We start from the raw sequence: 14,412 nt of genomic DNA on the forward strand, positions 1-14,412 counted from the left end.
TGAAAATACCACTCTTAAATTATGGTACACAATGGCTTGTGCATAGTTTAAAGCTTATCAGAAGTACAGCATAGATTGTATTCCAGAGGAGCCTATTTTTACCACTTCCTGCTTTCTGTCTTCATAGTTTCTACGTTTAGTACACAGGTCCTTCAGCATTGCTTAAGAATAAGGCAGACATTTTAAACTGTAATTTCTCTCTCTAGAAAACAAATTTATATAATTTATGTAATTATAAATTATATAATTTCCAGTGGCATCAACGTTTCTCTGAATATAAATATATGAGCCGAATCTGAAAAATAATGCTCCTTGTCCAAAGTGCTTTTACATTCCTGTAATATTTTGCTTTCACACTATTTTTATAATTGCCACAGAAATCGTGTGATCTTTGTCAAAGAAGAAAAGTAGTGTCTAATGGATCATTTTATAATAGTCAGGACAATATGTTTGTGTCTCTACCTTGCTTTGGGATTGAGTAAGTACCAGCAGTATAGCATACCAAGTTCCTTAAAGTAAATATATATGTATACAGGCACACAACGGAAATCAGTGACATTGACAACGTTCTTCTGGGTTTTATGCCAAACACAGAAATATTATCCTCATTATCATGGATATTATCTGCTTAATACAGCTCTAACATAATACACTCCTTATTATTATACTCTACATTCAGTGCACTACGGTGCCAACAGTGCCAAAACATCATTGTAAGAGGCAGTAAAATAAGCAAAACACTACTAAGGGGATTTATACTTATGTCATATATATGCATACAAATTACAGGTAGAATTAAATAATCTACAAGAGACCATATGTTTTCCATGGTATATAAGGTCATTCTATGGTATATAAAACAAGTAATTGCTGACCGCAAGTTCTTTTTGCAGAAATTATGTATTAATTCTGTTAAATAAAATGTTTGATTTGCGTTTAATGTTATCTGCTTTTATCAAAGATTTACACTGCATCAGAATGCATCAATTCATGTTGCAATTAATTATTATAAAACATATTTCAGATTATGATGAACTATATATATTATCAACTTTATATGTATTCCATGGAAATTGAGGTTGTCCTACCTTTTTATATATTTTTTGGTTTCCTTAAAATATACACCATATGTTTCAACCAAATTACAAAACAAAAAAACATGCTATAGGTTGTGAAATTTCATTATGCTAAAAGCCATGAAGTGGAAATTCTTTTTTAGAACACAAACTCATTGTGTAGAATACATTTTTATGCAAAACTATGAAAACTAGATTTTTGGCATAGTACACTTGCATAACATTTTATCAAAGCACAAATGCAAATAAATACACATTCATTCCACTTAAAATTAAATTTAGACACACCTTATATAACAGATAAGAAGTTTACAGTAACGTTTATCACATTAATTATTTTTTTATGGCAGCATGTTCACACTGAATTATTGTTGTACCAAAGCAGGCCACCTATTCACTTAACCACAGAGCTGAAGTTAAATAAAAATATAGTATCGCCCGATAAAAATTAAGACAATGTATAAGGCCTACCAAAATAAAGAGGAATTATCATACAAAAAAGTGGAAAAGGCCAGCCACAACAGACTGAGGCTTTTCCAATGGTGGCCTCCACCTCACTCACAATCTCGGGGCAGGGTATGCTTCCTACTCTAGCTGACTTGTACTTTTCAACCCATTCCCTCTGCTCCATCACTCTTTCTCCTCGTTTGAGGTCCAAGCTATCTGACTATTTAATCCCATCTTCCCATCTTCCTCTCCTGTTATGCTCCTTCTGTCATCCATGGAGATGTCAACTTCCCAGTTGATACACCTTTGAGTCCCATGGCTTAGAATGTCTCTCCAATTTCTCCTCTTTTGATCTCACACAACGTATTAACTCCCTGGCCACACCCTGAACAAGCATCTGCTCTCTGACTAACTTCTCTAATACTCTTTTTCCCCTCTCTGACCTCCACTTCCTATCATGCTCTCTAACCTTGCCTCCTACTCGTTCCCTTGCACCCAGACCTTGCTTAGAAACCTTAGCTCTATTAACATTCAGAAATTGACTGATTTACTCCCTCTCCTCTCTCATATCTCAAACATGATGTGCCCTAACCACACTACCTCCCTCTAAAACTCCACCGTCACATCTGCTCTTGAGGATGTAGCCCTAGCTACTACTCACTGTTCACGATATGCACGTTGGCTCACGTCTGTAACCCGTCATCTTCATTGTTGTTCCAGCACTGCTGAACACAGTTGCTGGAAATCTCATTCCATGTCTGACTTTCTACACTACAAATTAAAGCTACGTTCCTACTACTCTGCTCTCAACCTTGCTAAGGAAACCTACTTCACCTCCCTCATCTCCTGTATCATAACCCTAAACACCTTTTTAGTGCTTTCAATTCCCTTGTTCGACCTATCCCAACTACCCCTTACACTAACCTAAAGCCATTAAACCAATTCTATTCTGTCACTGAAGCGGAGGTTCATGCTTTTCTTCTCTCCTCTTGTCCAACCACATGTCGCCTTGATCCCTTACCATTTTACCAGGTCTTTCATCTGCTCTTGTCCCTACTGTAGCTCACATCTTCAACCTCTCCATCTCTACTGGATCTGTCCCATCCGCCTTCAAGCATGCTGCCATAACTCCAAAAACTCGCTTCCAAGCTGCTTGAAAGGATTGTTTATACCCAAGTAACTAAGTTTCTTGACTCCAGCTCCTTACTTCACCAATCTGGTTTCCACCCCTGATATTCTACTGAGACCTCCCTTACTAAAGTTACTAATCACCTACTCACTGCAAAATTCAAGGGTCTCTATATGCCGAGGCGTATCTAGGGTATGGCAGCTATGGCTCGTGCCATAGGCGCCATTTGAAAGGGGGCACCAGCGGCTTTTAAACGCCGTCTTTTTAGTTATACATTTATATTTATTCTTTATATATTTTTAGCTTGGATTATTGTAAAATGTATATTTTCAACTTCCTTATAAATGGTTTGTATGTTCCTTGAGTGTGATTTACTGTTCACACAAGTTATGACTTGAAGGAGGAAGGAAGAAAAATAAATAGATTGGGAATCTCAGTGACTAAAAAAACCCTGAAGGCTAGTTGTAATAGTTACATATAGTTACATAGTTACATAGTTACATAGGCTGAAAAAAGACATGTGTCCATCAAGTTCAGCCTTTCCTATATCTGTTAATTTGTTGCTGTTTGATCCAAAAGAAGGCAAAAAACCCCGGCTTCGCTCTTTCCAATTTTGCACTAACCAGGGAAAAAAAATTCCTTCTTGACCCCAAAATGGCAGTCAGATTTCTCCTTGGATCAATAAGCTGTTTCCCCATAATTAAAGATTATATCCCCGAATATTATGTTTTTCCAGGTATCCATCCAGTTGCAGTTTAAACATCTGTACAGACTCCGATAAAACTACCTCTGCAGGCAGAGAATTCCACATCCTTATTGTCCTTACTGTAAAAAACCCTTTCCTTTGCCTTGGACGAAATCTCCTTTCTTCCAGTCGTAACGCATGACCACGTGTCCTATGCATAGTCCTGTTTATGAACAGATTTCCACACAATGGTTTGTATTGGCCCCAAATATATTTATATAACGTTATCATATCCCCTCTGAGGCGACGTTTTTCTAAACTAAACAGATTTAAATTAGTTAACCTTTCTTCATAACTATAGTGCTCCATTCCTTTTATTAATTTTGTAGCCCGCCTCTGCACCCTTTCTAGTGCTATGATATCCTTCTTTAGAAAAGGTGCCCAAAATTGCACAGCATACTCAAGGTGCGGCCTTACCATTGATTTATACAGAGGCAAAATTATATCTTTATTCCGCGACTTGATGCCCCTTTTTATACACGACAATACCTTACTGGCCTTAGCAACCGCAGACTGACACTGCACATTGTTGCCCAGTTTGTTGTCTATAACAATTCCCAAATCCTTCTCATTTGTCATTACCCCTAATTCACTACCGTTTAGGGTGTAGGTTGCTTGTGCATTCGCTACCCCGAAGTGCATAACTTTACATTTATCTACATTGAATTTCATCTGTAATGGGTTCACCAAGAGAGCTGTAGTGGCTCCCAGCGATCACCCACATGTATCCTTCCAGCGTTAGTCTGCATGCACACCTTGGAACCCAATTAGTAGACAACTACCTTGAATTGAGTACAGCAGGAAAAAACATTTTATTGAACAGAATATAGCATATTTATCCACATCAGTACATAATTGAATGACATCACACAAGTTTAAGACTTAACAAACAAATGTTACATATCAGACAATATGTTACATAAAACAATACAAGATTAACAGTGCACGTAAAACAATTTACATTCAAGTTGCAAATGCCAACAATGTATCCTACCACTGACACATCCAAAACAAAAAGAAAGATTTTATAAACTGGCCAGCCTAACAAAAATCAGAATTTAAGAAAACGTTCACACACCAATCATTCAAACTAAAAAATAGTCAGTTATCAGGAAACACAAAAATTACACCGATAAATGTAAAATAAAAAATAAGAACTAAATCACTGCATCACCCCCCCCCAAACGTCTTTTTTTTTTGTTATCTAAAATCTGAAGGCAGCTTTACACTTGGGGAGTTTTTATATATTTTTTTCATAAACAGTTATAGTTTCAGAAATAGATGTCCTTTTTCTTTACTTTGTAACGTAATCATAAACTTGTTTCCTGAACAAATATTCAATAAGAATGACATATTGTTTGGTGGTGTTGTAGCTCTGTATTTCCTTGTAGCTTTTGTAAAGAACTTGAGAATGTGAAGAATGGCATCTATTTTAATTAAAAAACAAAAAACCCCTTTCTCACATTATTGGACCCTTCCTTGTGGGTGTACCAACATCGTAAATTCGATACAATCGAAAGATCCACCCATGAACTGCTCTCAACAGTATAAAAGCAATGGCCCTAGATGGCTTGTCTCATACCTCGGACCAGACAGGTGAGTGATGCTGGCATGTTGCATATGATGAAAAAACTTCATGTCACCGGGCTTCAATTAAAAAAAATACTTCTCTTTTCTTAATAGGTGTTCACAATGATGTCTTTGCACTTTGGTTTTGTGGTCGTGCTACTTTTTGGAGTATTTGATGGAAGTCATTCCCAATACGGTAATCCATTCTTCTCCCATGCTTTTTTGTTTTTCCATGTGTTTTCTAGTTATTCAAGTTAACTTTAGAATGAAAATCTGCCATCTCTCCTTTCATTTTACATTCAGAATAACCCAAACATCTGGTAAACATCTGGTTCTTCAAGTTTTTTCTTTCTAAAAGTATGGTATATCTTAGGTTCTTAAAAATAGCTAATTTACACTCAACATTCTGTACAATAATGTTTCAGTAGGGGAAAACAAAAATTACATCAAATCAACCGGTAAAGCTAACATTTTTCTTTCCTTTTTTTCATTAATTGAACAAACTAACTCTTTTTGATATTTTAGTTTTCACTTGTTTGGCTTTATTTTTTATTTATAGGTGACGGCGGTAGTATAGACAACGACCTCATTAAAAGTTGCGCTGATGAAGCAAAGAAACTAGTAAACAAAGCATATTTTGATACCCGCAGCAGGTAACGTTGACATGTTGAGCTTTTGATGGCCAAAAGCCTTGATTTCCAGTGATTGACATAATTTAAGGGCTTTAACTTATGATGACTTGGGATTTTTATAGATATGTGGATAAGTGTTTATGGAGCTCAGTAAAGGACTGGCAATGAGTAATCATCTGATATGATGAATTTGAGCCACCAAATGCAGACACCATACTAGAATATTAAGAACTTAAGGTGACATTTAATGTCTAGATCACTTTATGGATTTTTCTATGCATCCAAATATTTACCCCAGAATGTCTTAGTTTGAAGGAACGTTTGGATAAGACGACAGTGAGTCCATATGATCTCATGGCCTATTTCAAGCAAGCGGTGGCAGAAAGCCGGGACTCCATCCGAGCAGCTGATTACATGGCTGTCACTCTGCACCTCCTGGCTGACAGGGTTAAACGTTTTCATCAAAAGCCCTTCAATATAACAGGTACCAGACATATGTATTTTTGAAAATATAGCATTATTATTATTATTTTTATGATGTTTTATTTTTATAGCATCAACAATTTTAAGCAGCACTTCCTACAGTACATACATTTATAGAATGTGACAAAACTAGAAATGATAGACTAATACAAACTGATAGATTAGGTAAAGAAGGCCCTCTCAAGCTTGCAATCTAGTTCTATAAACCATATTTATCAAACATAAAACTAATATTAGGCATGTTATTGGCACTTAACCAGACTTAATCAAAGTAAGCGTTTGCTTTCCAAGTGCATTCAAATTTTTGTGCACCGACCTATAGTCGAGCCAAAATGGTTTATATATATATATATATATATATATATATATATTGTGGATAAATCTATGTGGAAGGTAAAAAGTACCTAAAAGAGAGTGTGCCATAACATTAAAAAACAAAGAGAAACAAGGACGGGCCACAGAGGTAACATAATTCCTGCCTGGATTGTTTTATTGTCCAAAATAAGAGCGATACCAAAGGGGATTTAATTAAGAAAACCTCACACATAGTCCAATCACCCATACCATTTTTTTCTCTTGCCCACCACCATTCTTTTTTCCGTACACTTCTGTCAGTATCCCTGTAACTTGGTAAGCCAGTCTAAAACAACAAATCATATTTCACAAAAAAAATGTAGAATGGATAACAGTTCAGACATTCTACAATAGTGATAAGGTAAGAGATTCCTTAGACCATGAACTGATATCATGTTTCTCCGTATTGTTCCATATGTAATGACAAAAATGGGTTATCATACGCATGATTACAAAGCATATACGGTAATATAATTTCTTATAAATGAGAAAAGCTGGAAAATAATAATTGCAAAAATATTGCCCTTCAGACCTGTTGACGTATAGCCAGATGGAGAGTATTTCGAAGATAAGTGGCTGTGACACACAGCTTAACACAGTTTGTACAGACGGCCCCTACCGCACCATTACTGGAGAATGCAACAACAGGTGAGCGTTTCAACAGTTCAACTGATACATATATCTACTTATTAGTGGCGGAATAACTTATATAATGACAATAACTTCCTAGGGTAGGTTACCCGGAGCTCTTCCTCCTCTGAGGCAGTGGCTTCAAAGGGAGTGGGGCTTTCAATGTACTAAGGAGCTTAATATCACTCCCCTGCCCCAGAGAAAGAGAAGAGTTACCCGGAGATCCAGGGAAGCAACACTTTACTAGGAGAGTTCCAAGTTATGATAAAGACTACTTAAAACAGTGATACTGTGAGGGGTGTCAGTAGTTGACACCAAAAGATATTAAGCAGTGTTATTTAATTATATATATATTTTTAATGTGGATATAGTATTCATTATGGGAAATCCTCTTGATCTGGGTATTTTTGTGTTTAAAAGATCTTGACAATTGCATCATTACATTACATGCTTCCATTACACTTACCTTTCTCAGTATCAAATGCCAACTAGTACTGGCAGCTGTAGCTGTATATAACAGCATTAGTGAATATATGCACCTATATAGCGTCATTCCAGACAACAGAGTCATAGGTTAATGGGATACAGACAAAGAAACAATACCATTCATGTCTCCTATTGTGTGTTTATAGGAAGAATCCTAGGCTTGGTGCTTCCAACACTGGATTTACACGTTTGCTCCCAGCTTCTTATGAGGATGGTGTTTCTCTTCCTCGAGGCTGGACAGAAAACAAGGCCTACAATGGATTCTCCCTTCCCTTGGTAACCTGATACTCACTGTATCCCTCACACTCATACAGATACTCCCAGTAGACCATTACTGAGAACGTTTCAGCTGCTGGTGTAAACAAAACTGTTATTCTTTGTTGTCATGATGCCTCTGTGTTTTGTGTTCCCACTCTTTACTGTTTTAACCTAGTCTTTTTAATCTGCCTTAGTTCAAAGTTGATTTTACTGAAAGGATAGTACTAAAAATTTGTATCTATGTACGTAAAGTTCCTTCAGCGTCTGGTATTGATGCTCATAAAAATAAATCAAACAGCAGTTATTGTAAAAACAAAAGGGCTAAGGCTCTGGTTTCCCTGACAGTATAACATTAATTAATGATTATACCCCAGAATGTATGTAGATGAAATCAATAATTTTACTATTGTTGATTAAAATTTTAAACAGGTGCGTGCCGTGTCCAATAAGATTGTCCGCTTTCCCACTGAGGGCTTGACCTTGGATGAAGGGAGAGCCCTTATCTTCATGCAGTGGGGGCAATGGGTAGATCATGACCTTGATCTCACTCCAGCAACTCCCTCAACTTCAACTTTTGTCCAAGGAGTGAATTGTGACACCAGTTGTGTCCAAGATGCCCCATGTTTCCCTGTGAAGGTAAGCTTTAGGAAATTTGACATTTTATATTGAATATGTGATTAATGAGAAATTAGAAACCACTAGAGAAAGTTATATGTATTCCAGGCTTCGCATCATATTTTTCTGATTCCTTTTACTTATTCTGTTGTTTTTTTTGTGATCCTGTTTGGGGTGAGTCAGTATGTAGTGGACAGACTCATAGGTCTTCTTACATCATGCTGATGACCTTTAGTAGATTCAATCGTATAATAAATTATGTAAAGTTTTCATTTTTAAAGCCCTACTTAAGTTTGTGGACTTTATATAGGCGGATCTGATACCGGAAAATGTTTTCTTGGAGAACAGTGTGGTTTTTGTAATAAAGCTTGTGGGTCAGTTACCTTATAGATTAATACATACAAGGATTAATTAAGGATTCTTTCCTGAATGTCTACATTGAATTGAATATAAACACAACTCTGTGTTGAATGGATTTCTCCTTTCCAGATTCCACCAAATGACCCTCGGATTAGTAATCAGAGTGACTGTATCCCATTCACCCGATCTGGTCCAGCTTGCACCAAAGATGCAGTACGTGAGCAAATGAATGCCCTTACATCTTATATTGATGGCAACCAAGTGTATGGCAGTGATTTGGCAACTGCAGAGAGGCTGCGAAACAAAACAAACCAGTTGGGCCTCATGGCCATCAACCAGAACTTTACTGACAATGGCTTACCATTGCTGCCTTTCAATACGATTAATGGAGGTCTCTGCGTCACAACAAATGCATCAGCTGGAATCCCCTGCTTCCTTGCAGGTGAGTCTGTATCTAGTCTCTACCTGAGGAATGGTTTCATGGAATAGGATACAATATCGTTTGACATGTAGTGTGCTCTATTTAAAACATTCATTGTGCGTCCTTCATGTACATATATATATATAATTAAAATATGACATTGATACCTCTATCTAGATTACCTGCAGCTATATTGTATAACAGTTGAGAAGATATTTCACCAATAACTCCATGTTAAGTAAATTAATACTTCAATAAACCTCACTAGAAGGAATCACACATTGAAAATAGTATCCAGACCTTTGAACAAGCTTATATTTCTTGCAGGAGACGTTCGAGTCAATGAACAACCTGGTCTTCTATCTTTCCATACACTTTTTGTGCGGGAGCACAACCGTATAGCTACTGAGCTTCACAGGCTGAATCCTACATGGTCAGAAGAGATCCTTTATCAAGAAACTCGAAAGGTTATTGGTGCCATTTTGCAAGTAAGCTTTTTCATTTTTTTTAAAGTTTGGTCACTTTATTTAAGAATGTTTAGAAAGGATATATTCAGGTAATAATGACTTGTTTTTCTCTGGGTTCTCTTAGAAAATAACATACAAAGACTGGCTTCCATTGCTGTTGGGATCAGAGATGTCTACTGTTCTACCTCCATACAGATCCTACAGTGAATCTGTTGATCCAAGGGTGGCCAATGTGTTCACCATTGCCTTTCGCATGGGACACACACTAATACAGCCATTTATCTACCGGTTAGGTGAGGGTTATCGTCCTCATATGCCAGAACCACAAGTCCCAATTCACAAGACCTTTTTCGCCAGTTGGAGGATAGTTAAAGAAGGTAAGCTGATTATTAAAAGGGCCAGCATTAACAAAAAACATATTGTGTATTCTAAACTAGATTTTACCAGTGCTTTAAGCCCTGTAATGATGAGACAAGCATTGACATCATATAGTGATACTAATGTCGCAAATTAGTATCCTGAACACAGAAGTTACCACTTGGGTCAGGGTGTGTGCTGTGGTTTCATAGATATTTAAGCAGAACCTTTAATTTAATTTCAATGTTTTGATTTTCTAGAATGGCTTTTATTATAATGTCTTACAGAAACACTATCATAATAGTAATATAGACTGAATTTTTTTAATTATTTCCCACAGGAGGCATCGACCCCCTCTTTCGAGGATTGTTGGCAAATCATGCCAAACTGAACATTCAGAACCAGATTATGGTTGATGAGTTGAGAGAGCGTCTCTTTCAGTTTGTTAGACGCATTGGCCTTGACCTAGCATCTCTTAATATGCAACGCGGCAGAGATCATGGGTTACCAGGTAATGTCTACTACAGAGGGATCTGTTATTACATTATATATTATTACATATATATATATATATATATATATATATATATATTTACTCACAAAGTCCATTGCACACCATTCCAAATATTCCAAGCCTGGTGCTAGTAACCAGCAGTTTCCATACAAAGCACTCTCAAAGGATGGTCAGCACTCCAGGTCTTTAAGTTAACAACTTCTCTTTATTCAAACAAAGTCAACGTTTCAGTCATTGAGATTCTGAAAGATCTGTCACTTCATCTGACTTTTGGGACTGGTGAGATTGAAGTGTGTTATTATTTATGATATATTATTATTTGTGTCCGGAGTTTAGGGATGACATGGGTCAGTTTGGGGAAAGGACAGACAAAGAACAAGGATGTAAAGATAGACATGATCTGAGGTGTGCTGAGATCATGATGGTCGGTACGCCAAAAAGAGGGCATATCGTAGTGATAAGTGAAAAGAAATAGGAGTGGGTGGGTGGGACAAAGTCTGAATGATGCGCGAGAATGGGAGAGAGGGGTAGGGGGTTTATATAGGTCCCTGACTCCGTCCACAAATTCAACCAAGTTCCTTAGCCTATTACGTAATTTCATTTGTGTTTTTTATTTAGAACATGTATATCCTATCAACAGGTTCACTGAAGCATTAAATAGCATGTCAGGCTCCCTGGAAATAATGTGAGACTTTTCTCTTTTGTGCTTCTTAGGATACAATGCATGGAGGAGATTTTGTGGTTTGTCTGCACCTCGCAACCTGAATGAATTAGCTGCGGTTCTAAACAACAGGGAGTTGGCTCAGAAATTAATTAATCTCTATGGGACGCCTGAAAACATTGACATCTGGGTTGGAGGAGTCTCTGAACCACAAGTTCCTGGTGGAAGAGTTGGCAAACTGCTCAGCTGTCTCATTGGAAACCAGTTCCGCAGAGCCAGGGATGGAGACAGGTATGAAATTTATTTGTTACAGATACTAAATGGGGGTATTATAAAGCTTTATATCACAAGGACATAACAATAAGTATTGCACTGTATTAGAGCTGGAATATCATAAGTATTATTAGATGGTGTGGTTTTTTGGAAGATATTTAGTATGTGTGACATCACACATTATCACACCTGCTGAGTGGATTACCCTCTATCTGCTCATTATGTCCAATGGTTAGCATTAGTAGGCACTGCTTCTCTTTAAAATATGACATACACATTCTATATGGACAAAAGTATTGGGACACCTGACCATTACACAATAGGGCATTGCATTCTAAATACATAGACATTTAGTTGGTGCCCCTTGCAGGTTCCACTTCTCTGTGAAGGATTTTGAAGTGTTTCTGTTGGAATTTTTGCCCATTCATCCAGTAAAGCATCTGTGAGGTTAGACATTTATGTTGGACAAGAAGGCCTGGCTTGCAATCTCCATTCCAGTTCATCCCAAAGGTGTTCGATGAGATTGAAGTCAGGACGCTGTGTGGGCTGGTCAAGTTCACCAAACTCATCCAACCATGTCTTTATGGACCTTGCTTTGTGCACTTGGGCAACGTCATGCTGGAATAGAAAAGGGTCTTCCCCAAACTATTCCCACAAAGTTGGAATTGTCCAAAATGTCTCGATATGCCCCCTTCAGCATAAAGACATAGTTGGATGAGTTTTTTGTGGATGAACTTGACTGGCCGCGCACATTCCAGTTAATATGAGAGTCCTGCCACCTTTTGGCAGAGATTTCCATATTTCTAAGGTTGCATAGTCATTTACTTTTAAGACAGATGTCTCCCAAACAGTTATATTGACCATAGCACATGCTCTAGGTCAGTTTGATTAATTAATATTGTTAAGTTTGAAAATTCAATATCTCTTTTTGCATTTTAGGTCATTGGCAATAGATTTTACTATTATGGATTAGCTTGTCTAATTATTGCCTGACTATATATATTGAATCAATACATATAAAGATGGCTAAAATTTAATTACCACTTGGTTGAAATAAGGAAAGTGTTGAAAATGTTTCAATTTTATGTCATAGGGGCAGCAAATAAAAGAACACTGTACTTACTTTGAATATGATATTGTCGTTTGCAGATTTTTTTATGAAAATCCCTCTGTGTTCACGGCTGCTCAGAGAAAATCAATAGAGCAGGTGACTCTGGCACGCGTTATCTGTGAGAACACGAATATTAAAGAGGTCCCTCGAAACGTCTTCATGGGGAACGACTACCCTCGAGATTTTGTACGCTGCTCCAAAATACCTGCGCTAGACCTGAGTCCATGGAAGTCCAAATAAAAAAATGTAGTACTTAAGGAGAAGCATAGATACCCCATTGTTTTGCTGTTTAATATGACATTACAGGTTTATAACATGATTTTTACAACGGATTAGGACATGCACTGTTGCTGAAAGCACTAGATGTTGTCAGAACTACCCAGCATGAAAAAAATGCTCTTAAATTATGGTAAAATATACAATGGTTTGTGCACAGTTTAGAGCTTATAAAAATGCGTGATTTTCTTTTTTTCAGAAATTATGTATTAACCATGTTAAATAAGATTTTGATTTGTGTTTAATGTTTTAATGTTATCTGTTTCTATTGTTATTATTAAAGATTTACACTGTGTCAGAATGCATCAATTCATGTTGTAATTATTATAAGACATTTCAGATTAATATATATATCCAAATTATATGTATTCCATGGAAATGACCATCTTAAATTCCTGTCCTCTGCATAATTATCCCTACCTTTTTACACATTTTTGTTTCCTTAAAATATACACCATACATATGTTTAAACCAAACTATCTCTAACACAATTCAAAACCAAAACATGCTATAGGTAGTTAAATTTATTTACGCTAAAAGCCCTGAAGGGGACAATTCTTTTTTAGAACACGTAAACCCTCAGTACGTCAGAAAACAGACACACTGTGTATGAAGTTATAAACGTATTAAAAAAAAAAAAAAAAAGTTCACGAATGCAGTGGAAATTGATTTTTTTTTATATAGTACACATAGGTCATAACATTTTATAAGTGCACAATGCAAATAAATTTACATTAATTCCACTTAAAATTAAATATGCTAATTGGCCGCATTTTATACAACATATACTAAGTTTACGGGGACGTTCTTCACATTGTTGTTTTTTAGGACTGTCAGCTTATTTCATTGCTGTACCTAAGCAGGCCGCCTATTCACTTAACCGCAGAGCTGAAGTTAAATAAAAATATAGTATCACCCGATAAAAGAAATTTAGACAATGTATCAGGTCTACCAAAATAAAGGGAAATTATCATACAAAAAAGGTGGAAAGGCCAGCCACAACAGACTGAAAATGCATAGTTTAAACTAAAGAAGCCATTGGTTTGTTGAAAGAACACCACCACATTCCCTTTATATGCAGAAGCCGCATTGGTATCCGTGGACATACGATGTTCCTGCATGTTCAACAGGCTCACCTCTATATAATGTGCTGATAAACACTACTACAGGCATCAGAGGCAGCAGACTTTATTTGCTGTAAAAATCATCCCCTTGATGCAAAACAGACCTTATTTGACTTTTCTCCAATGTGAAACAATTTGGAGTGTGTTAAATGTATAAATTATAAATAATATTATAGGTCAGAAGAAGTAATTTATAAGTCAGACACCATTCAGCCAATTACATTTTTTATTATATAGTATATAGCTTTTCCTTAAAAAAAATGAAACTGGCAACAATATGGTTAAAAAAAAAATCACAAGTAAAAATGACAGTAAAATGATAATTACGTACTTACATTTGGGGCTAAAATTACCAATATATTTATTATGGCACAACATGTACCTATTTCATTACGTGACTATATGAATTTAAAAAAGGCCTTGT

At 36.5% G+C, this 14,412-nt stretch overlaps 1 protein-coding gene across 1 annotated transcript; it reads left to right on the forward strand.

Annotated features, from left to right (window-relative positions):
* The first annotated feature begins 4,979 nt into the window (after positions 1 to 4,979).
* Positions 4,980 to 13,173, forward strand: LOC128474827 (myeloperoxidase-like). Its single transcript, XM_053457227.1, has 13 exons — positions 4,980 to 4,993; positions 5,081 to 5,162; positions 5,526 to 5,619; positions 5,907 to 6,082; positions 6,966 to 7,083; positions 7,698 to 7,827; positions 8,239 to 8,445; positions 8,914 to 9,226; positions 9,533 to 9,693; positions 9,797 to 10,049; positions 10,370 to 10,540; positions 11,258 to 11,495; positions 12,627 to 13,173. Exons 2-13 carry the CDS (start codon positions 5,090 to 5,092, stop codon positions 12,826 to 12,828), a joined length of 2,136 nt encoding a protein of 711 aa, XP_053313202.1. The 5' UTR covers positions 4,980 to 4,993; positions 5,081 to 5,089; the 3' UTR covers positions 12,829 to 13,173.
* Positions 13,174 to 14,412: the final 1,239 nt, after the last annotated feature.

Source organism: Spea bombifrons, chromosome 2, assembly GCF_027358695.1.
Source record: "Spea bombifrons isolate aSpeBom1 chromosome 2, aSpeBom1.2.pri, whole genome shotgun sequence".
NCBI classification, from domain to species: domain Eukaryota; kingdom Metazoa; phylum Chordata; class Amphibia; order Anura; family Pelobatidae; genus Spea; species Spea bombifrons.